Source organism: Bicyclus anynana, chromosome 5, assembly GCF_947172395.1.
Source record: "Bicyclus anynana chromosome 5, ilBicAnyn1.1, whole genome shotgun sequence".
Lineage (NCBI taxonomy): Eukaryota > Metazoa > Arthropoda > Insecta > Lepidoptera > Nymphalidae > Bicyclus > Bicyclus anynana.
The window spans coordinates 5412395-5438239 of NC_069087.1; the positions used below are offsets into that span (position 1 = coordinate 5412395).

At 37.1% G+C, this 25845-nt stretch overlaps 1 protein-coding gene across 1 annotated transcript; it reads left to right on the plus strand.

Moving 5' to 3' along the window:
- Positions 1-1143: 1143 nt before the first annotated feature.
- On the plus strand, positions 1144-24568 carry LOC112048593 (uncharacterized). The gene is made up of 8 exons (XM_024086192.2): positions 1144-1488; positions 2269-2424; positions 2743-2866; positions 3513-3616; positions 11055-11204; positions 15681-15761; positions 21683-21841; positions 24265-24568. Exons 1-8 carry the CDS (start codon positions 1144-1146, stop codon positions 24535-24537), a joined length of 1392 nt encoding a protein of 463 aa, XP_023941960.2. The 3' UTR covers positions 24538-24568.
- The last annotated feature ends 1277 nt before the right edge of the window (positions 24569-25845 follow it).

The following is a 25845-nucleotide window of genomic DNA, read 5'->3' on the forward strand; positions in this document are numbered from 1 at the left end:
TGGCCAACATAAAAATATGTTAAACGTTTCTTTTCACGTTAGAAATTAAGAAGAATTTTATTATTATTCGAAAATTATTTTATATTGAAAAATTAAAATTAGATAGCATGTAATTTTGCCTATTTTAGTTGCCGTAGGTTTCATACTTATGGCATAACCATGGGTTTGCATTGTAAGTACTTTAGGTACGTCTTTAAAATGAGGTAGCTAAGTCTGCCTACGCAGGCTCTCGATCTACTTAAAATATTAAATACGGACAAAGTATTCGTCTAACAAAATAGCTTGTTTGTTACCATCTACCATCTCTCATTTATTTATTTGTTCTGCTCGCTCCATCGCCTGCTGAGGGACTTTGAGCCTTCTTATAAGGCCCATAGTTAGCGACCAAGTCTATGATCCGTAGGTCATCACTGGCAACACGCACTGTTCGAAGACTTTCGTCTTCAGGCACTGAGGAATTTCCGGACTAAAAGATGTCGCAAAGTTTCCGAGCCTTTTCCTGCCCAGCCGAGCTGGATTCGGCGATTCACCTCTTTCTCGAAATTGGATCTATCTAACTGGACTGTGTGTCCTAGGTATAAACTCGTTCTCGTTTATATTCGTCTACAATTTCGAGCAAATTCGTCTACAAGTTCGAGCGAGAACATTAACGTCTGCCTTCTCATGTTAATTTTTAGGCCCACACGTTGAGGAACTCTGTTAAGGTCGTTGAGCTTGATACTAAGATCAGAGTCTCTACCACATTGTCGATCATCATCGACTGTTTTTTATTTGCTTTTCACAATTCTGGACTGGGCTTGGTTTTTTTTTTCTTTTTAGTTCTTACAAAGGTTTTTATATTCAATGCAGTCGGGTTTTTAAGGGTTTTTTATTATTTTATTTATTTATAATATAGGTACCCTTTATGATCAAACAAATTCTTTATTCTGTGCAATTGACTTATTATTGTCATAATATAAAAATTATAAATAAACAGACTTTCCTCGGATTTAAGCTGCATTGGCTATTTTTTATTTTATTTTTAATAGAATAAACATAAACATAAAATAAAATAACGTTTTAAATAAAACAGGTAACGAATATAAAAATATCATCTAAATATTTTTGGTACCCGTCTATTCTAAGATTCTGAGATAAAAATTCATGGCTTCAAGTCTTCTGAATAATTCGACGTACAGTCGATTTAATTTATCTCAAAGCGAATCAGACATCCAAGTGTTTGTCAAAGAGTATGCTGATCGTATTGAAGAACAATTGACCCGCGAAGACGAAGGCAGTAAGAGTGCTTTCTTATCGTTCGCTGAGAAGAGATTGAGCTTAACCGACGTAGCATGGCTTCAAGATAACCAAGAGAGATTTATAAAGGATACCCACAATGAGAATTTGATAAGCTTAAACTATTTGTCACAGACTGGGTTCATTTGTTCTATGATTTATTCTCCTGATGGTGAACATTTAGTTGTTGGCCATTCTACAGGACTAATTCAGGTGAACAGCTTTACACAGGTTTCTATAAATTCCGTTCCATAGCGAACAATTTGAATTGCGGTCAAGGGTGGGTGAACGAATGTAGGTAATCACACGTATTTTATTTGACGCATATAAGTACCAAAATGACAAAGCCAATATCTAGTAGGCCTTAGACACGTGGAAGTTGATAGCTAGGTACCAATAATCATGGGTGACCAAAGGGAAATCCTCAATGAATATGTGGCCAATATTTTGAATCATTACAAAAATGAAGAACTTCCAAACATTTGGTACCCAATGTTTTACCAAGAGTCTGTTCGGAGTTATTACTCTAATGGGTGGGTGAACGAAAACTATGACAAGTTTATGAAAGGCACACGTAATGAGATGTTATACAATCGGTGGTTTTGTTCTGAAATGGGGGCCATTACTGCGATGGCCTACTCTCCTAAAGGAACCCATATCATTGTCGGTCATGCATCGGGAATGATACAGGTATCTAAAATTTACGTCAGTACGAAGTAAGTATGCAATGCAAAGCTTTTCTGGGCGTTTTGTCTTAATTTAAGCCATTTCTGACAGGACAACATGAAACAACACTGTCTGCAAAATCTAAATCTATAAGATAATCTCACATGGCTTGAATTAATACATCACCGGCTTAGCACCGCCTTCATACTGATCAGCAGGTAGAACATATTATGATGTTATTTTTCGCTTTTTAGTTTAGTGGGTACGTTTTTAGGTTTTGAAGTCGGTTGTATTTATTTTATTAAAATTTTTATTATTTTCCCACAGATGCGTCATGGAAGTACAGGAGTTGTTCTTTGTACTTTACGTAACATACAGTTTCCGCCGAAACCTGTTTTTGCTTTGGAGTATAGTCGGCTAGAAGAGCGAGTGTGCTATGCAACTTGCACGGATGGAATCATATATCGTATTGAGATACCAAATGTAAGAACCTTATTTTTCCACAGTCGCTTTTAGACGGTAAATTAATTGTAGCACTATCCTGTACCTCGCTATACTTGTATGGTAAAAACAACAAGAATATCGTGAAGATCCGATGGACGTTGGGGTTCAAACGTGCTGGAATACCGGAAAGCGCAGTTTTGGTCGATCCTCCATTAGGATGGACTGAGGACATCAAGCGGATTGCAGGGAGCCGCTGCAACCCATTATCTACATCCTATGTTATGTAATGTACAAAAGTTGAAAAACATTTACTTTCTGTGATATATTACGAAAATTATTCAATTATATTTCTAATAGATGGATACATCAATTGATGACCCACCAGCATTTTGCATTCGAGCGGATCCGGCTTTAGAGTGCCTAAACACGCAATACTATGGGAGCCCTAGCATTTCCTCCTGCTCTACTCCATGGATAACTCGTAAGTTCAAGTTAACCTATGTTGATATAGGTATAGATTCTAGCGGACGCACCTCAATTTCACCCGCGTAGTTTCCGTTTCTGTGGGAATACGGGGATAAAATATTAATCGCTGCTATTACAGCTTTCCAATGGTGAAGGCGGGCGATGGAACGAGCTGTGTTAGGAGTATCTCTGCGTGAATCAGAAATGAGTAGATCCGTAGAAGAACTAAAGTCACTAACATAGATTACGTGGTACCCGAAGCTGACGTGGTAATGGGCGGGGCACGTATTTCGAAGAGCCGATAGACATTGGGGTCTCAAAGTGCTGGAATGGTGACCCCGCATTAGAAAGCGCAGTGATGGTCAACCCTCCATCAGGTGGACTGACGACATCAAGCGAGTCGCAGGGATTCGCTGGATGCAGATGGCTCAGTATCGTGATGTTTGGAAGTCGCTACTAAAGGCAGTGGACGTCCATCGGCTGATATGATGATGATGACTGGTGAAGGATTTTTTAAAATCGCCTCAAAGTTACGGAGACTATTCGCTCTACGAACAACCGAAATAATCTTTAATATTTATATTATTTATTAGCCAACATAACAGCGTAGATGTAGAAAACGACTTTGAGTTTTCGCCTAACAGTTATTATGTATTTAATAGACCGATCGGCTGCGCTAGCCCTGGGGATAACGGCTAACCAATCGAAAATGGTTGTCGGCTACTCGGACACTTCCATTAAAGTCTACGATATGGAGACATTACAGGTTTGGTGATAATTTATTAAAAATATCTATTTATGCTATTATTTTGCACTAGGCGCACGCAAGAACTCCGTGCGTGAAAAATCACTTGGATTTTTGAATTAAAAAGCAGTTTATGTTCTACTCTATACTATTCTGGTCAGACGAAATCCGCGCCACTCTCTCTGGCTCTGTATGTCTTGAGAATCCGAGCCATATTATGTCGCGATATCATAGAAAAGCAAGCTTGTGCTAAGGGTCACATTCCTCAGTAAACAGGATTATGACGCTTTGTATTAGGACGGCGAATACGATGGAAGGAGTCCTGCTCGTGCTCCAAGGTCCAATTTAAGTATGTTAAATACATCAAAATTGGTTCAGAGGTTTATTGATGAAAGTCAGACAGACAACTAACTTTTGTATTTATATCATTGGAATGGATTTTTTAACCTATGTCAAAGAAGAGAAGGTTAAAGTTAAATAGGTTTAGAGTTCTGTTAACTTCCGAAACTGGAAAAGTTTGAGTTTATTTGTGTATGTTTGTTGTACTACCTAGGTATATTTTTTGATTAAATAATAGTTATTTATGTCACTGTCCTGTGGATATGACCTCTGCCTCCGATTCCGGAGGGTGTGGGTTCGAATCCGGTCCGGGGCATGCACCTCCAACTTTTCAGTTGTGTGCATTTTAAGAAATTAAATATCACGTGTCTTAATCGGTGAAGGAAAACATCGTGAGGAAACCTGCATACCAGAGAATTATCATAATTCTCTGCGTGTGTGAAGTCTGCCAATCCGCATTGGGCCAGCGTGGTGGACTATTGGCCTTACCCCTCTCAGTCTGAGAGGAGACTCGAGCTCTGCAGTGAGCCGAATGTGGGTTGATGACGACGATGTCACTGTCATGTAATATTGTAGCACGAGTGTTTTTGTGCATTGAGGCGAACGAGTGCTATAATCGCTAATTACGTGCAGTGGCATACAATACTTTTCTACGACCATGATAAAAAGAATTAACAAAACTCGGTAAATAATTTATAATTGGCGTTGGACTCCTCGATTTGTATCTTTTATGGAAGCCTGATTTTTTGAAACTAATGATATGGAAATAATTAAAAAAAAAATAATGTAGCATGGTTTACCCGTGTGGTTATAAACATTACGAAACTACCTGTAGGAATCAATAGCTTTGTGATATGGTTTGAAGTTTTTTATTGACGAAAATGGGAATAGAAAAATATATATATAGAATGTTTAATGCTGAAAGTATCTAGATTCTAGACGCTTCGAGTTAATTTACGTGTTTGCCACAATAGTTTATCTGTCACATAAACGGGTGTTTCGTGTTAGAATAATATTTTAAGTTTTTATGGTTTAGATATAAGAGAACTTACAACGGTGAGTCGCATTGCGTTTTTGTGAAATTTATGTTCATTGAATATTTTGTTATGGTTTAGGAGCCTGTCATAGTCAGATATACCCCATTATATGCATAAATAGCCGTGATAGCCCAGTGGGTATAACCTCTGCCTCCGATTCCGAAGGCCGAACTTTTCGTTGTGTGCATTTTAAGAAATTAAATATCACGTGTCTCAAACGGTGAAGGAAAACATCGTGAGGAAACCTGCACACCAGAGAAATTTATTAATTCTCTGCGTGTGTGAAGTCTGCCAATCCGAATTGGGCCAGCATGATGGACTATTGGCCTAACCCCTCTCATTCTGATAGGAGACTCGAGCTCAGCAGTGAGCCGAATATGGGTTGATAATGATGATGATGCATAAATATGAAGTGCTTCATTAGTCCCGTGGTTAACTGGTTAAGTTACGCATTATGAGGTTCAGGTTTCGAATCCCGGGTCAGGCTAACAAAAAATACGTTGTTGGGATTTTTCTTACAAGAAAAATCTTATCTTGCTATAAGGTTCAAAGATTCACCTCCCTAGCTGGACCGAGGACATCAAGCGGGTTGCAGGGAGCCGCTGGATGCTCACGGCTCGAGACCCTTTTGTTTGGAAGACCATTTTGACGGCCTCCGTCGCGCAGTGGTAAGCGCGGTGGATTTACAAGACGGAGGTCCTGGGTTCGATCCCCGGCTGGGCCGATTGAGGTTTTCTTAATTGGTCCAGGTCTGGCTGGTGGGAGGCTTCGGCCGTGGCTAGTTACCACCCTACCGACAAAGACGTGCCGCCATGCAATTTAGCGTTCCGGTACGATGTCGTGTAGAAACCGAAAGGGGTGTGGATTTTCTGTGGATATCTATCGGCTGTTAATGATGATGACGATAATGATGAAACTGACCCTCGCTAGGAATCGAACCTATTTGTCGAGAACCACAGTTCTGAACAGAGTTGAGTAAGAGTGGTCTGGCTATCGCAGGCCTTAATAGAACTATTAGGCGTTCTCTTAAATAAAATAAAATAAAATAGAGTTACACTTCTCTGGCAGATGCGAATGAAATACCTCAGGTGGCTTAATTTATTGTTATTGGCTCTCTTTAACATTTGCATATTCCAGTTTAGTGTTGAATATGCATTACTTTGTTTGATACCGAACGAAACAAAACAAATTACAATTTTCATTAGAATACACCTAATAAATACCCAATTTGAAAATATAAATATTAATAATATTTCAGTATAATTTAGTTTGTGTTTTGTAAAATTTTACGTTGGAACAAGAGACTTGGATAATGAACCTATATATTTATTTAGATAAGCTTTAGTTGCTGGAGATTGATCTATAGCCGAATGTTAAAGATATTATATGCAACTTTTAGCATCTTCATACAAAAAGTAGAGTAAATTATGTTGTGTAATAATAACATTAAATATTGTAAATAATGTTAAATTCAAAACGGCATCCTTTTGATTTTATTGCCAGCTTTTTGCAGCAGAACCTGCCTTTCGAACCGGTGATAGAGTCTCCATAAAGTCAAACGTTTCATAAGTTTCATAAGTTTTTGGCTGGGAGGCTTCAGCCGTGGCCAGTTACCACCATACCGACAAAGACGTACCGCCAAGCGATTTAGCGTTCCGGTACGATGCCGTGTAGAAACCGAAAGGGGTGTGGATTTTCATCCTCCTCCTAACAAGTTAGCCCGCTTCCATCTTAGACTGCATCATCACTTACCATCAGGTGAGATTGCAGTCAGGGGCTAACTTGTAAAGTATAAAAAAAGTGCTTGTAAACTAAGTCTACTTGAATTTGATTTGATTTGGTAGTTGATAAATTTAGGCAGGATTTTTTTTTCTGTTTGAGTAAGTGCTAATAGCTCCGTGCTAAGTGCTACGGAACCACTACGGCGTCACCGGGGGGTTTGGGCGAGCGCAGAAGCATCGCCTGATGAGACCCGAAGGCTGAAATAAGAGAGAGGAAGGAACGACTCTCTAAGGGCGTCTCCTATGATCCGCCTGAGTGAATCAGTCCGGACGCCCCCAAGCTCGTGAGTTAGAAAACCCACGTCCGGGTGACGTTAGATATCGAGGACCTCGTCTTCGCCGGCGAAGACGCTGTGTAGCTTGTGTTTGTATTGCCTGGGAAACATTGTCTGTCGTCATGTCATCGTCTGGTTAAAGGACGTTTTTAGGACGCCTCTGCTCGCAGTTTGCGTTAGGGTTAGGGTTGAGAGTGTAGTTGCAGGCCTCAACCACTAGTTGGTTGGGAAGGGTGGCAGCTCTGTCAAAATAGTTTTGAGAGAGCTGTTTCATGTAGTTGGCTATTGGTGGCAGTTCTAGATCTTTACGGAGGTCATTATTGCGTACAAACCACGGCGCGCCCGTGATTTGACGCAGAAAACGATTCTGTAGGGGTTGAAGGTAGGAAATAGCTTAGGGACACACTTACAACTATTAAAAAAGGAGGAAATAGTGACTGTCACAGCATTTTTTAGCTTGCTCAGCAAGTTTTTGTCAGGATACAGTCAAACTTACAGCGTCAAACTTACAATTTTGAAGTTTATAACGAAATTTTAAATTATTTGCTGTAATCCGATTACAATAAAGGTTACTTCCCATAAAATCGCGTAATCTCAGTTTACGGCCAACAAACAACCCTATCTGATGTTGGTCGTAAACTGAGATTATGCGATTTTATGGGAAGTAACCTTACAGTTACTTCCCAGACAGAGGTCTTGGGTTCGATCCCCGGCTGGGCTGATTGAGGTTTTCTTAATTAGTCCAGGTCTGGCTTCGGCCGTGGTTACCACCCTACCGACAAAGACTTAGCGGCCGACCGATTTAGCGGTGCGGTACGAAGTCCTGTAGAAACCTAAGCCGTGTGGATTTCATCCTATCTCTAACAAGTTAGCCCGCTTCTATCTTAGATTGCATCATCACTTACCATCAGGTGAGATTGTAGTCAAGGGCTAACTTGTAGAGAATAAAAAAACGCCTGTATTTAATCAATCATTTATCTCATAAATTGAGTTGTTTAGTGTTATCATTTTCCTAATATTTAATAAAATTCAATATTTTTTGGCTACCGCAGCAATCGATTTCTGGGCTGCACTATTCGGAGTCCAAAATGTTAATAGTCAACAAATGTAATAAATAGTTCTGTTTCGAGATTAACGAAGCAGAAAGGCAAATCAAACAACTTTGCTAGTTTACGGTTCTAGTAGGTAGATGACTCATCTCACAAAATTAAATCAGGAGAATAAGTTAAAGTTGATTATATAAAGGAACCCTTTATAATGTTGCAGGAAATCCTCTCTGATGAGAGCCTTGAATTTCTGTACATAAAAGTTCTAAAAGTCACATCGTTTCACTTAAATTATTCTTAAAATTTTGCCAACGAGTAAAGGTCAAGGCTTCTTTTTATAATTTCTATCCTAACTTTGATTACGTTTGTTATTAGAAAAATTTCTTATAAATAAAGATAAGAAAGTTTTTCTAGAAATAGAAAATATTAAAATCTTTTTCATAAAACGGGCAAAGGGTTAATTTAACTAATAACCCGACAACTTTCCGCGGGTTAATTAATGAGATTTTTTCCTGCTGGCCTATTTTCGTCTTTATTATCAACAACAAATCAATTGACAAAATGTCATCTATTAAGATACAAATTCAGAATACAGAAAACACCAGAAACAACTTTAAGCCGTCATTATAAAGCACGCATTGTGCCTAAAAATTGTACCTGTATTACGGCTTACTTAGTGTGTCTGAGAGACGTCCTGTGGATATGACCTCTGCCTCCAATTCCGGAGGGTGTGGGTTCGAATCCGGTCCGGGGCATGCACCTCCAACTTTTCAGTTGTGTGCATTTTAAGAAATTAAATATCACGTGTCTCAAACGGTGAAGGAAAACATCGTGAGGAAACCTGCACGCCAGAGAATTTCTTCATTCTCTGCGTGTGTGAAGTCTGCCAATCCGCATTGGGTCAGCGTGGTGGACTATTGGTCTAACCCCTCTCATTCTGAGCGGAAACTCAAGCTCAGTAGTTATCCGTAGGGTTGATAACGACTAGTGTGTCTAAATGCTACATCGCTTTCGCTTCGTGAAATTACACCAAAAAATAGCAATTTCAACGGCTTCATTCTTATGCTCGATCACACCTTCTGGAGTTTTCAGTATTCTAGGGAATCTAATTATTACTATATGTCATCTGGTGCTAACGGTGGATATGGATGAAATTTTGTCAATTGATTCGTTGTCTATTTTAATAGGTTGATATTATAGACCAAAATAGTGAATAGGCCTACTGGTGATTCTTATGCTTCATCTTTTCAGTTAAGTATAAAGGTGTTCTGTGGGCATAAGGAACTCACAGTTGCTATCTCGTGCCTCGGGTCGACGTACATCAGTTGACCGGCGGGTTTACGCAATTACCTGAAATAATTCTCAATAATTCCTCAAATAATATTATAGAGCCTCTTTCTTATATTATTTACTCGTACCCCTAATAGGTTACAATAGTAAACAATCCCTAAATTAAAAATATTTCAAAATAAATAAAATAAATTAAAACTATTTCAAAATAAATAAAATAAAATAAAAATATTTCAAAGGAGGTGCTATCTACTCTTACCTTAGAGATACGAGTACCTATAACAGCAAAATGTCTCTAGTCTATTTTATCTACCTACCTGTGTGTACCAAATCCGAACAATCAACGTAGAACTTTGTAAGTACCTATACCTAAAGTTGGGAACTACGTAGATACACGTTTACATTATGAAACTAATAGAGAACTCTTTGATAACTCATTTCGTTTGCTTACACTAAACTTTCGTAAACAAACGAACAACAACATTATTACAGAATGAACATACCTAATACGCCATGTAACTAAAACATATCCAACCATATTTTAACCATTATTTTGTACGTATTACTTATTTGTAAAAAAGCCGTGATAGCTCAGTGGATATGACCTCTGCCTCCGTTTCCGGAGGGGCATGCACCTCCAACTTTTCAGTAATGTGCATATTAAGAAATTAAATATCACGTGTCTCAGTGAAGGAAAAACATCGTGAGGAAACCTGCGTACCAGAGAATTTCTTTAACTCTCTGCGTGTGTGAAGTCTGCCAATCCGCATTGGGCCAGCGTGGTGGACTATTGGTCTAACCCCTCTCATTCTGAGAGGAGAATTGAGCTCAGCAGTGAGCCGAATATGGGTTGATAACGAACTAAATTGTAGTTTCTAGTTTTTTGACTAGGGTAGATTATATTTACAGAATACAGATTATATATACAAAATGGAAAATTCCTTTTTTTAGGGTTCTGTAGTTAACAAGTAACAAGTAAGTTTCACCATATCCGTCCGCAGAGACTACTACTATTAAAAAGCCGTAATTTGGCATGAGTATGCTGGAAAAAATCGTGCCGACTAGAAAATTTACTGTCTTAAGTAAAGAAATTCATTGAGAAAAACAATATTTTTTATTAAAGCCGGGCCTTCAGAAAAAAGGGCCTTCAATTTTTTTTATCCCAAAGGAACAGCAGCATTTCCTATATAAAAGGTACCCTATGTCCTTGAAAGTGTACCCCTGGCAGTGCTAAACATGTGGTTAAAGCGTGAAAGCGTAAACAAAAAATCTAAGAACAAAATCACATTTGCCTACCTATATACCTAATGTATATAGCTAGGCAAATGTATAATATATTCCTTACTAGTCGTCGCTCCGCGTAGTTCCCGTTCCCGTAAGTATACGGGGATATAATATAGCCTATGACACACTGAAAAAAACGTGGCTTTCTATTAGTAAAGAATTATCAAAACGCTTTACAATGTATGTCACAGAACACACAAACTTTACCTCATTATAATATTAGTTTAAATACCTTTAGGTTTGTGTTTCCTAACAATCAAAATTTAAATATCTTCAAAGCAAGACCCCATTAATATTTTCCAACATGCAAATGTAATCAATAATTGTAATCAAGCGCGATCTTGTCTTGCACAAAAAAAAGATAATGATAATGATTGCAACCTATTAATAGACCTTTATCTTTTCAGGCGGATACAACATACAAGGTACAAAAGCTGCGCCTCCAGTTCATACCAAAGAAGCTGCAGAGGATACACTTTGGACAAGTGTGCGCTATCCGTTGTCATGACCAAAGACCCTATATATTCGCCAGCGGGGCGTGGGATAGAACTTTAAGGGTACGGTTCAACTTATACTGGTACAAGCATACTAGACTAGAAGATTTCCGCGTTATAGACTTCATTAGCGCGGAAATCTTAAGCGAATGGGGGTGATGACTAGGTTTGAATATATTGACTTTTATCATACATTCGGGTAAATACGGTCAATTAGTTAACTAATTTATACATAAAAAGCAAAGATTGTCTGGATATTTGCAAAATAAATCAGATAATGAAATTTCAAAATCTATTAAAAATCTTTTATCGTAATTAGATGAAAATTCATACAGTTTTAGCTTCCTTACATTAAATGTGACATTTTTTAATACGTGAAATATAAAGATAAACGCACAAATAACAAAGATATTAGTAATTTTGTTTGAACGCACATACAAATCTAACGATCATTACATTACCTACGACGTCATTAGTTCGTGCCATTTTATATGGGGCGTTTTTCAGGAATCCGCGACAGCGCCGCAAATCTGACCCTTTAAATCCCTGTAGCTCTGAAAGTAATAATCGCAGATATCCTGTTCCTTTTACAAAATTGCTTTACTATTAGCATACTCTTAATTTATATACAATTTAAAAAACTGTCATCATCCCTAGCGCTTCGTGTAAAAAAAATACAATTTGTTGTTGACATTAGCATTATACAAACGAACAAACTCTTTCGCTTCATAGCACCACCCTGCTTACAAAAATGTACCGCCAAGCGATATCCGACTACATTTACATACATCTAAGCAAAAACTTCGTGTACTTAGTGATACGAGTATAACTTACATTTTATAGACCCTAATAATTTAGTTCGCGTCGAATATCCTTTTTTTTTAATACGATTCTAAAAAAAAAACAACTGCAAAAAAGTTTTTCTTTTTAATAGAATATAATACCGTAGTTTTGGTTTACGAATCAAAATTCAAACCTTTGTTATATTGAAACCTCTTCACAGAACAAGCCTATCCCATTTCAAACTGTTATTGCGTAACTTGCGATGTTTTTAGATAAAACAATATCGTTTTATTTTCTCTTAGTATTTGTGCTATAGTTCGATCGGAACCAATAATACTAAAATCTCAGTGAATACCTGCCTTTGTTTTTCTCTACAGATTTGATTAAATTTACTTAGATTCTACCGTTTCTTAGAACTGAACTTATTGGAATTCTCTTGTAGCCTTAGTTTTGTATTGAATAATAATAAACTAGCAGACGCCCACGACTTCGTTCACGTGGAATTCAGTTTTTCAATAAATTAAATAAATATGAAAAAAATATATCAACATTTCTCTATATTTATCTTGGATTCATAGACCGACCTTATGACTTAATTATGGTCTTAACCCAGAACCTCATGATTCAAAGCCACACCAATGCAACAACGAGGCAGTTATTCATCATCATCATCATCTCAAGGCTCAAGGCAGATACTAAATTATATTAATTATTAACAAAAAAGCTTTAGATTAGGAAATGTTGCTTAGTATTGTGATTATGATCGTAGGATTTTTTTTTTTTTCTACAAGTTAGCTCTTGACTACAATCACATCTGATAGTAAGTGATGATGCAATCTAAGATGGCAGCGGGCTAACTTGTTAAGAGGAGGCTGAAAATCCACACCCCTATCGGTTTCTACACGACATCGTACCGGAACGCTAAATCGCTTGGCGATACGTCTTAGTCGGTAGGGTGGTAACTAGCCGCGGCCGAAGCCTCCCACCAGCCAAAAATTCACGTCTAAAAGGAAAAAGGAATTATTATCACAACAATATTTTTTTTTTATTAATTTTTAATAGTGTTTTGTATTAAATTTTGTATTTGTAACATTGTTAAAAATTAAAAAAAAAAAGAACAAATAAATAAATAAAAGAAAAAATAAAACTACTGTTAGGTACTATTATTACGTAAACGCATTTACATATTGTTTTATAACTTTGTTGAGTCTGGCACTAACTTTCTTAATTAGCAAAAGCCGTAGAACTTTCAGGTATTCGTACCTTGTGCCTTAGACATCTTTGTTATATTAGGTACGATTATAGTGAGTATAGTATATCTGTTCCTCTCTAAGCCTCTAAGGCTCGTCTAGGGAAACGCGACATCCTCTGATCCCTTATCGACGTGAAAAGATTGTTTGTGCTCAGTGGCGTGCACATCATACATGCATTTTTACAATTTGTACATTTTAGATTTTTACAATTTGTACGCCGATATGTTTGTAGTGCATAGCCTAGTTAAACACCTTGTGCACGCACTGTTTGTGCTACTGCAAACTCAGCCTCTATAACTCCACGCTTAAATGGCCTAACTAAAGGCTGAGAGGGTCTAGGTTCAAGCTTCTGCTGAACTGTTGTGATGCTTACTCCTAACTTAGGCCTTTTAATATCGTTGAAGGCGAAAGAAAATTATATTCTCTAAAACACGATCAAAAATTTAAAAAGGTACCTACATAACAAACATTTTTCGCACAACAGTATTTTTTTAAATGAATAGATAAGGCTTTCATTTTTGTGATAGCTATTAAAAAAATAATTTATTAGGTGGTCTTATTATTATAATTAAATGGTTTTCCTTTCTCAGCGTACGGAACTCTAAAAAACAATGTAACAATACCAGACTCTTTGAAGCTGGTCTGTGGTCGACATTACTATTAAATTAAAAGGCGTTTTATTCCTCAAGCTCCGTTTGCATTAAATTGTAGTTTGTAATATACCTGCCTGGTGTACCTAGAAAGAAAGTAACTGCTACAGATTATTAAAAAACTATTGACATTTTATTTCCAAAATTGACTCAAGTCTACCTTAGTTACAAGTTTATCTTTTAGAGGGTTTTATACTGTTACTATCGCGTTAACGTAAACGCGAATTTCTAAGAAATCGAAACAGCGCCATCTAGTGGCACTACTGCACAACTGTTTCAATTACATATACATTCGCGTTTACGTCAACGCGATAGTAACAGTATCAAAATATTGAAAACTCTCACTAGGCACACTATTATAAACGTTTAAATTGTATATACCATCAGTTAGATGTCAATAGTTATTTTTCCTTCGTTTCAAATATGTATATATGAATTTAATTATTATAATTTCAATAATGTATAATAAAAAATGTAGGTATCAAAAGAATAAGTACCAAATTCGTTTGTATTAACAAACTATCACTTTAAACATAAATCCGATCTGAAGAGTCAATAACAAATAGATCATAAAATTATTTCTATAGTTCATCGCATCTAAATATAGCTCGCCTACCGTTATAGACAGATAATTATCAGCTATCTAGATAATACAGATATGTAAGTGGTTATTACTTAAGGAAACACGGTCAAGGATTACTGGGATAGGCAGGCAGACAGTAGGGTCGGGTCTTGTCCCACTTGACTCGACGCAACGCTTCGAGACACTCCGCTCGCAACTTGTAAACGCTCCCTGAATAAAACATGGCGGACAACGACCGCTCAAAGCGACTCTGTCGAGATTAAAATATTTTGCTTAGCGGTTAACTGCTCAAATTATTTATTAAGCGCTCCTTTACAAAAGCGTCAACAAAGAATCGCACTCGTAACTCGGTGTTGTGCCTTTTTGAAAAAGCGGCGTTCCCACATACTTTTAATTTTCCCGAAAGTTAATTGCTTAGTAATATAATTTCTTTTTTTTAATGTGACATACGGGTATTCTAATGACATTTATTGTTTTGTTTATATAATATTTAATTAAAAAGCTATAAATTAGAAAGTTTAAAGTGCATAGTTAAACCAACTGTCATGCTGGAGTTTGATTAAGGCTTAGAGTTTAAATTTGAATAATTAATAAAATTAATATTTGCGATGTCTAGATTGGGTTCTTAAACATCGTAACGACTTATACGACGAAATAAGATGTCGAAAAATGCAAATATAATGATAGAAGTGTGTACTTTTCACAAAGTTCTGAAGTGACATTTTTAGATCGTATTTACTCTATCGATCGATCGTATAACTCGTATTTAGTTCATCTACAAATTATATAATGTTAATAGGGTTTAACTTTCATCAACTTTTAAAATATCATTCTGTTATTTCGAAAACAAGTCTTAATTGGATTGCATAAGGCTTATTTCGTATTTTAGTAAAAATTAATAGTCATGCAGATGCTTCAGAGGAGCCGTGATAGCCCAGCGGATATGACCTCTGCCTCCGCTTCCGGAGGGTGTGGGTTCGTATCCGATCCGGGGCATGCACCTCCAACTATTCAATAGTGTGCATTTTAAGAAATTAAATATCACGAGTCTCTAACGGTGAAGGATAAACATCGTGACGAAACCTGCATATCAGAGAATTTTCTTAATTCTCTGCGTGTGTGAAATCTGCCAATCCGCATTGGGCCAGCGTGGTGGACTATTTGGCCTAACCCGTCTCATTCTGAGAGAGACTCGAGCTCAGCAGTGAACCGAATATGGGTTGATAATGATGATGATGAATGCAGATGCTAACAATATTATATTTTTCAGATCTGGGACTTGAGATGTAAAGTCGGATGTGTGATGACTTTTGAAGGAGTGAACATTTGTGGTGATAGTATTGATTTGAATGTAAGTAAACAAGTTATTATGGAGTTTTAGAAATTCATAAATTCTTGCTAAATGAAAAGGTCCAGCGAGATCGAAACCTTAAATCTAGACGAGCTTATAGACTATAGCTTATCTTAAAGTTAGTGAGGAGTAAATTAATTTGGAGATCAAGACAACATCAACTAAATATCCACAACATATTTATTGCCCATACTCTTATTTATACTAATACAAGCTGACGCCGTGCGGTTTCATCCGCGTGGTTCCCGTTCCCGTAGGAACACAGGGATAATATGTAGCCTATAGCCTACATATTATCCTATATTTTTTGATATATTCTTCGATAGCCTATATTCTTCGATAAATGGGCTATCTAATACCGATACCGATTCTGTTCTGATGCGTCACGACACGACACGTCAGACAAATATTAATCCGGCACGCTACGCTACTGGTTTAAAGTGTCGTAGAAAATATAATAATGACTTTTTGAAAGCAGACATTCCAAAGTTACTCTTCAGACTTTCGTGATTTAGATAAAATAATGCATGTCGTTCGAGATAATATCAAATTGCGAACTGTGGAAGTACCTATAACCCAAATTGCTTAGCTCCCGGCTACGAATTACAAAATACGGTTACTTCGAATACATTATAGACTTTTTCCATTCGATTTTTTGATACGCAAATTGTATTATCTTTATTTACGGGAAAGTAGGCTTTCGTTGTCCTTGAAGATCAAACTTCGAAAAATTAATGAGAGAGAGCCTCGTAAAGTTTATTATATCTTTGGAAATTTTTAAATATTTTCATGTTTTGATCAAGCATCTTCAGTAACAAGATAATGTTATTAAATATATACTTTATTATGTTGCTAGCCATTTTTTTGCGATCATGCCGCATTGCCGTCGGCTTTTTGTCCATTTGTTCGATTCGAATTTTGGAATATCAGAGCACAGCACAGGTATAGAAATATCGTTTACTAGCCGACGCCCCACGGTTTCACCCACGTAGTTCCCATTCCCGTGAGAATATGGGGATAAAATATACAGGTTGCTCGGGAGTATCACTCTAATATTATAAATGCGAAAGTTCGTGTGTATTAGTATGTTTTAATCCTCCTTTGCGCTGGGGCTTCTGAAGCGATTTGGTGGATTAACATATAGGTTACTTTTAATTTCGGAAAAAAGCATGGTACCCGCGGGATGTTTGAAAAACTTAATTCCACGCGGACGAAGTCACGGGCGTCCGCCAGTTTACCTTAACTTTAAGGTATTAATGAAACCACTTGTAGGAACCGAGCTGTATGACTAATATTTTATTAACTACAAAAAATAATGTTTCTATACAAAGTAATTCAAATAATATCAACTATTAACACACGCTTTTAGGTAACAAAGCGACAATGTTGCATTTTAAGTTTGGTTACGTCATTATTATAAGGATGCGCATAAAGGACACATTTTAAGATCTATTTACAAACGAAATATTATTTACTCCGAAAATGTTCATTTTAGAACACATGTTCTTTGAACTTTAAATGTTTGCTATAGAATATGGGAGAGTTATGGAAAATACTCCCGAGCATTCTGTATAATACTTTCACAAAAACCGTGGCTTTCTAGTGGTAAAAGAGTTTTCAAAATCGGTTTAGTAGATCCTCTGGATGAATCTCTGATTGCCCCCTACAACCCTACAACAGTACAAAATACTTCATTGTTATACAATATTATTCAGTTAAAATATAAAATTATAAATTATTAAGGAATTATTAAGGACCTTGTACCAAATGCCTGGAGACATATCGAATTGGAGTAGCAAAAAGCCAAAATAATACCGCAAAAATATAAGAATCATACATCTATGTAAGTATAAAAACTGTTGCACACTGACGACTAAATAGACGCAGCAACTTTAACTTGCACGACAAGGATTTACTCTTTCTTGGCAATTTCTCGGTAATTATTACATGATTCAAAATTATTTATGCTTGCCACTGAAACATGTATTTTTAAATACTTTGGATAAATTTTGTCTATAAATTAACCAAACATTGTCAGTGCTACCGCTGTGTTTTGGTTTGGTAATTAATTAAAATAGATCGGACGGAAATCAGTGTAAACTATCCTATGGCTACCACAACGGATCTCGGACTTGCGACCGATGGCAGTAGGGTTTAGTGATCCCTTTAAGACTAGTTAACGCTCCCCTTCTCCATTCGTGGTGCCTCCCAGCCAAGTAACTAACAATGCAATGACCGGACGATAACTGAACTGAACTGTCTCGACCCAACTCTAGTACATAATTGAAATCACCTGTGAGCTACTGCGTCTTGCTTTCTCAGAGACCGTCAACTGACAAATTTCCACAGACAAATACCTGACAGACAAACAACTCGCATTCTTTGACGTTAACAGATATCGCTATGTAATTAATAAGTCGCAAGTTTGAGTCTCGAAAATCTACGAGTATCAGTCGTCGGTGTGCAATGACACTAAGGGCAATAATGCTGATTGCTGTCGACTTATCTAGTTTACTACGATCTGTGGCTGGTAGGCACGTCGTTATGGCAAAAACAAGAGAGCCTTTTTTCTATTGCCATTGTACAGATGAATTTAGTGTCTTTTATATGAAGCCACATTTCACGTCTCCGCAAATAGAAAGAAATGTTCTTGAGGATTTTCGGGTAATTTCTTGGAAGAAAAATACAAGAAAGAAACTAAATTTCTAATAACTATGTATAATTTGAACAGGTCAATGGAACTGACGTCTTTTGCAAACGTACAGGAAAATTAATATATTCATAAGGATACGTCAGGTTATGTAAAAAGGACGCTGACTTGGCAAGTTACATCATTACATGGAAGGGAAGACGATATCTCTGGCAGAGTAGAGTTGGTTTGATTTATATAATCGGGAAATACCGGCTAAGACGTACCGATGCCGTGTAAAAACCGAAAGGGGTGTGGATTTTCATCCTCCTCCTAACAAGTTAGCCCGCTTCCATCTTAGACTGCATCATCACTTACCATCAGGTGAGATTGTAGTCAAGGGCTAACTTGTAAAACAATAAAAAAAAAAATCGTGTCCGATACCTGTCGGAGTTTCATTTGGGAGTTTACGTTTTCAAATATAGATTCAAGTTTTCTGTGATAAAATGTATAAAAGTTACTTACCATTTTACCAAAAAAACCATACTTAAACGTTCTAATATACCTACGTAGTTAATGTAATGTAGGTGCTTCAGCAGCTCTAGTATGCAGAACAAAAAATAAAAGGAAAAAAAAATTAAGCTAAGATAAATCGGTGTAAGTATAAACATAGATACTATATGTACGCGAATTACTATCCGTTGTGCATAAGTCGTTAAATTAAGCTTTTTTTTATATTGCACAGATGTACCAAGAGTCAGCTCTCTTTTTACATGACGTCGATTATGTACAAACCCTTGCTTTAAAGGTTTTATGTACGTGTATTCAGTACTTATTTCCACGATTAAACTAACGAACATTAGCTAGTCCATAATTAAACGGGCGTACTTAAAGCGAGCCTTTCAAGAGTTACGTAAATATGATAAAGCTGTTTTCGTATATTTAACACATTTCGGGGATTTTGCAAGATTAATCGAAAAACATGCCGAGTTTTACTTGTAACGTGAAAGCTGGTGATAAATGGAGGCTCTTATGGAATTAGGCCTTTGTATTCACTTCGTGTATTCAATTTATAGGTCGCTAAATTACTGTTTCAAGCAAAATACCTACAGTAGAATAGACTACAAGCCCTTTAAAAAAATAACCTGTGAATTGAACCAAACGTGAACAACGCTTAGAAGGCTGTTACTATATCAGAAAATAGCTCTGAGTTCTATGCCGTCATTTCTGAGCGGTACTGGTGAGTATTTGAGAGAATGGAATTTCTTAGGTACAAATGACGAATTAGGACTAAATTATTCTTAAACGGCTTTGTAATATAGGTAAAGATGATTAAAAAATAATATCGAAACACCGTAGTGCCGTTCTAAAGTGGTGGTGCCGGAAGTCGGTGCAAATTTTTAATTCGCCGATAATTGCAGAAGCAATATACGTAATTTATTTTTGAACGGCATTTGTGTAATTACTTTTGTACACATATACAAATACTTTACCCGTAAACGCCGTACATATTACATAGTACTGGGGTAGCAACCTTATCTCTAAACCCCATATGATATAATAATAAATATAGATCATTGTAAAATGTACGGCATCATGTCCAAAATATTATTTAACACGGACAATAATGTTTAATAACTATGCGGCCTAAAATTACAGTTAATATTTGTTTAAATAAATAATTATCGAAATGTACCGCTCAGAATAACGGCATAGTGCTCAGAGCTATTTCCTGATATATTAACAGCCTTCTAAGCGTTATTCACGCTGGTTCATTTCACAGGTTAATTTTGTCCATGGGTATGTAGTCTATTTTTATCGGATGCTGAAGAACCTCTCGTTCCTTTTCTTATACATCGAAGTAAACCCAGTAAAAAACAAAATCATATTATTTTTTCCAAACCCTAAGGCACGGAGAATTTAATTCGGGCAACAAAGCATTTCGGCCCGACGTATCTCCTAGCAGCGGTTGGTCGTAAGCTCTACCACTTGTACTATAGTTAGAAACTCCCGAGATGTTTATAGAACTAAGACGAGGTACTTTTAATTAAAAACAACCGCCTTTGTCACGAACTTGGTTTCATCTACAGTTTTGTTGCGCTTGTTATCAACTTTGACGTGCCCTCATAGTTTGTTCGGAGCCTTTGAGGTACTTTATTTATTATACTTTTCAACTTGCGCCTGGAGATCTTAGCAGTCTCCCTTGAGATTATTTTTTACGTTTACAAAATTATATTATAAAGGCTTCTTTTTATAAAAAAACGTAATTTTAAATACATAGTAGTGACGTGACAGCCCAATGGATATGACCTCTGCCTTCGATTTGAAGGGCATAGGTTCGAATGCGGTTCGGGCATGCACCTCTAACTTTTCAGTTATGTGTATTTTATGAAATCAAATATCACTTGTCTCAAACGGTGAAGGAAAACGTCGTGAAACCTGCCAATACCTTACAGTAGTGGGTTAGAAATGGTATGATAATGATGGATGACTTTGCTGCGTTAGCTTTAACTCCGCCCGTTAACCATTTTTTATCCATAGCTTCTGTTTTTTGGTTGGTTGGGCGTAGTTGAAGGGAAACCGTAATATTGGTCATGTAAACTAGTGATATGACCTCTGCCTCCGATTCCGGAGGGTGTGGGTTCGAATCCAGTCCGGGGCATGCACCTCCAACTTTTCAGTTTTGTGCATTTTAAGAAATTAAATATTACGTGTCTCAAACGGTGAAGGAAAACATCGTGAGGAAACCTGCATACCAGAGAATTTTCTTAATTCTTTGCGCGTAGAAGCCAATCCGCATTGGGCCAGCGTGGTGGACTATCGGTCTAACCCCTGTCATTCTGAGAGGAGACTCGAGCTCAGCAGTGAGCCGAATATGGGTTGATAACGACGAAACTTGTGCAATACTATTTTACTCGTAATACCTATAGCCTTATATTTACCTATATATTTATTTGATAATGTTAACTTGTCACCTAGACTCCGCGCCACGAAAGAAGTCCCGCGGCTGAAATCTGAACTTATATTAACCCTTACATAAATGACAATAATACCACCATTACCAAATGACAATGAGCGCCATTAAGACATTAGCGCCGCGTCTATGGGACCTGTTTCGTGTAGTGGAGTATATGTATTTTATGGTGCTAATTAGGTGCAGTATTAGGTATATTTAAGTTTAGTCTTTTCTATAATTAAATCGAGTCACAGGATACCACAAAACAAATAAAATAACTAACTGAAATCCAGGTCAAAATATTGTAACGAAAACTAATGTAGAATCTTTGTTTAGAGAGATAACTGCATCGTTGGTAGTTGGCAGCCGACTGAAGCCTTCACTGTATGGGATTTAGTTGCCAAGAAAAAGTTGCACACCGTCCGAGTGCAGAACAGACGGCCAGACGTCGACGGCGAATATATTTACGCCTGTCGATACTGGAGATCTAAGGAGGTCAGTAAAAAATTTACTCTATTTAGAACTAGCCGACTCCCCGCAGTTTTAACCGCGTAGTTCCCGTTTCCTTGAGAACATGGGAACAAAATATAGCCTATAACACTCACAAATAACATGGCTGTCTAATGAAAAAAGAATTTTCAAAATAAGTTCAGTAAATCCAGAGATTACCCTCTATAATAAAACAAACTTTACCTCTTCATAATGTTAGTATAGATTTGGAACTTTTAGGTTCTCGTAAAGAAACCGTTTTACAATAAGCTGTTTTAAACTTAGATGATTTTAACTAAGACACAAAATCATATTAATACCTAGTCGGTAGTGGCGTGCACAAGGCTTTAAACTAGGCACTACAATTTGTAAGTAGGTATTACTTACAAATTGTACAAAATTTTAAATTCCTTCTCAAATACAAGATCGTTATGAGTCCTTAGGGAAATCAGGGCATTTTTGCATCTATGAAGTGCATGCTACTGCTTGTTTGGATTGTCAATGGAGAGAAATGGCACGAAATGATAAGCAAAACCATATTAATAGTCCAGATTTTCATTGGATATTTCCCCAAAAATTATTAGCGTAACATACCATTCCATATCAACGGCCATGGAATTCCGTTCGCCTCACGTAAAGCAATTAACATTTCAACATCCCAAGCGAAAACTCAGCGAAGTTAGATCGAACCATCAGAATAATATTTAAACACAACCTGCCTTGCCTTACGTAGCAAAACTTTGCTACCTTACCAAATGTACTTTTCAACGTTCGGAGATTTAAAGGAAAACAACCTTTCGAAAACCTTTGAAACCTCTGAAAATGATGCTCATAATACAACAGTTTATTCTGAGAGTAATGAAAGACTCGATGTTGTAGTCAGAATGGAATCGCGCGCGGTCGCATGTTTGGCATATATGTACGTATGTAGGCAGGTAGCTACAACTTAACGTGCTTTCCAAGGCACGTTAAGTCGCCAGTCCCAATCGATATCATTAACTCAACATTATCACCATAATCCCACCAACCCACTATTATACAACTGTTTCAATACCATATAAATTTGCGTTTACGTTAACGCTGTAGTAACAGTACCTATGAAAATATTGAAAACTCCCACTAGGCACACTTAATATTATTTAAACACAACCGCCTTACGTAGCAAAACTTTGCTACCTTACCAAATGTACTTATCAACGTTCGGAGAATTAAAGGAAAACAACCTTTCGAAAACCTTTGAAACCTCTGAAAATGATGCTCATAATACAACAGTTTATTCTGTATTTTCAATCCAAACATTAGAACAACGTTATAATGTTATTGTAAGCTTGCCGCCTCGGGCCGTTTGGTTGGCTAACATTCTGATAAGGCTGGGTTAAACCCATTAATGACCTTGCTCGTGATATTTAAGTGTAAGCATGAATTTTATACTATCTTATCCAATTATTTTAAACGGTTTCCACAAAAATGCCTCGTTTGTTCTGTAGTTAGCGTGTGTGACTGCGACTCAAGAATTTGTAGGTTCGATTCTCAAAATGATCTTGTTTATTTTTAAAAGAAGTCAGGGAATAGGTGATGGTACACCGTACTTTGGAGAGGACGTTTACGTCATCAACCCATATTCGGCTCACTGCTGAGCTCGAGTCTCCTCTTCTGAACGTCTTAGAATGAGAGGGATAAGGCCATTAGTCCACCACGCTGGCCAATGCGGATTGGCAGACTTCACACACCCAGTGAATTAAGATAATTCTCTGGTATGCAGGTTTCCTCACGATGTTTTCCTTCACCGATTGAGACACGTGATATTTAATTTCTTTAAAATGCACACAACTGAAAAGTTGGAGGTGCATGCCCCGGACCGGATTCGAACCCACACCCTCCGGAATCGGAGGCAGAGGTCATATCGACTGGGCTATCACGGCTCTTACACGGTATCACGGTATCGGAGAGGACGTTTAGCAGTACATTTACCCTTCTTTTTTAAAGGAAACGGAATTCAACGCAAACAATACTGAGGTCAGAGGTGTCTGCTAGTTATAACTAAACTTGCATTATTCTTCATTAAAATTTTCGAATTAAGTAATTTATGAATTTTAACAGCCTCGCTGTTCTAGTGGTTAATCATTGTGATTTCCATTAACCTCTACTCAATCATGGACAACCTACCGAACTTTTCTTTTTTCTAAGGTATTTTCATTAAAATTCTCATCCTTAAGCTGGGAAGTTGGTGATGTTACAACTCGTGCTTTGCAGAGCACGTAAAGCCGTCAGTCCCAATCGATATCATTAACTCAACATTATCACCCTAATCCCGCCAAATCGCAAAGAAGCAGCATGACGGGTCTAAGCTCCATGTCACCCCTTGTAAAGGTCAAAATAGGCTGATATTAATGATGATGATGAATAATTTTCATTTTATTTTTTCACAGTTAAATCGTAAAGGCAAATACGGCATCATCGGCGGCAGCGGAACCAACTGCGTCGAGGTCATTAACCTCCACAACCGATACATCAGCTGTTCCTATCCTGCACAAGGAACAGTTCTGGCCATCGCCAGCCACAATGATAGAATTGCGTTCGGAGGCACCACGCCGGTTTTGAGCATCGTAAGCTTCCACGATCCCAAGCATGAGAAGTATGTTGTGGAATCCGAACCGGAATACGACTACACTGTCAGAGATCCTCATTGGTTTGATGATTAGAGTGATACGGCTTGAAACATAGATATACTCAGAGGCACAATTATCCGCCCACTTTATTATGACGCGAGTATATTAAAGTGTGCGGATAATAGGGATGATGAAAGTTTTTTAAATTGTATATAAATTAAGAGAATGCTAATAGTAAAGCAATTTTGTAAAAGTAACAGGGTATCTGCGATCATTACTTTCGGAGCTACAGAGACTTAAAGGGTCAGATTTGCGGCGCTGCCGCGGATCCCTGAAAAACGCCCTCTGAGTATACTTCGTAGATTATTAATTAGGTACTTTCTACCCTCATTTTGTTTTCTTATAAAATTCATTGAGAACCTTTTAGCAAGTGCAATAAAGTTATTTTCAGACAAAAGAATGATGTTTCTTTTTTGTGTTATACGATAATATGTTTGTCTTTGATCGCTTACTTTGATGTGATTTTTTTTTCAAAGAATATTTGCCATGTCCTCTAAATATGACAAATATTTCTTTTCCACTCCAACTAGTCGGGAAAGACTTTAATAAGAGTTGATACTACAACTGTCCAATTGGCGAGGATCGAACTTTGTAGTTTTATACAGTAAAAGCTCATTATTCGCGGGGGATACGTTCTCTAACTGTGTCGCGAATACAGAAACCGCGAATATGGAATGGTATTTTATATGGGATTCTATGGGATACGTTCTTGGGTGACAAAATAAAAAACAAATATATAAAGAAAAAACAATTAATTGAAGTTATTGATTAACTATTATCTACAGTCTTAGACAGTGGTTATATAAAAATATAAAAATATAGCGGCCCGCTCCGGCTTCGCACGGGTATTATACTAATATTATAAAGGCGAAAGTTTGTGTGTAAGTATGTGTGTATGTTTGTTCCTCCTTTACGCTGCGGCTACTGAAGCGATTTGGCTGAAATTTGGAATGGAAATAGATTTCACTCTGAATTAACACATAAGCTACTTTTCATCCCGGAAAAATCGATGGTTCCCGCGGGATTTGAAAAAAACTGAATTCCACCCTGACGAAGTCGCGGCCGTCCGCTAGTGAGAAATAAATATTGAAAATGTTCAATATGCAAAGGTGGCCTAATTGATACAAACAGCAAGTACTTTTATATAAGAAGTTATAGTACTATGAGTACTATAACTACTATACTATAATTTTAACAGCCTAATGCAAAACTGAGTTGATTTAATGCTTGAATACGTTATTAAAGTAACATTGAAAGATTCACTATCCAATAACATGATCAAACACGCTACCCCTTAGTACCAGATTTATTGTTTACCCTTATTGAATAGAAAGTGCAACT

What these genes read in the sequence shown, in the direction of transcription:
- LOC112048593 (XM_024086192.2), top strand. Translation starts at nt 1,144, where the DNA reads ATGGCTTCAAGTCTTCTGAATAATTCGACGTACAGTCGATTTAATTTA. An exon ending in ATTCTACAGGACTAATTCAG is followed by an intron (nt 1,489 to 2,268) that starts GTGAACAGCTTT and finishes ATTTTCCCACAG; the next exon opens with ATGCGTCATGGAAGTACAGG. An exon ending in CGTGGGATAGAACTTTAAGG is followed by an intron (nt 11,205 to 15,680) that starts GTACGGTTCAAC and finishes TATATTTTTCAG; the next exon opens with ATCTGGGACTTGAGATGTAA.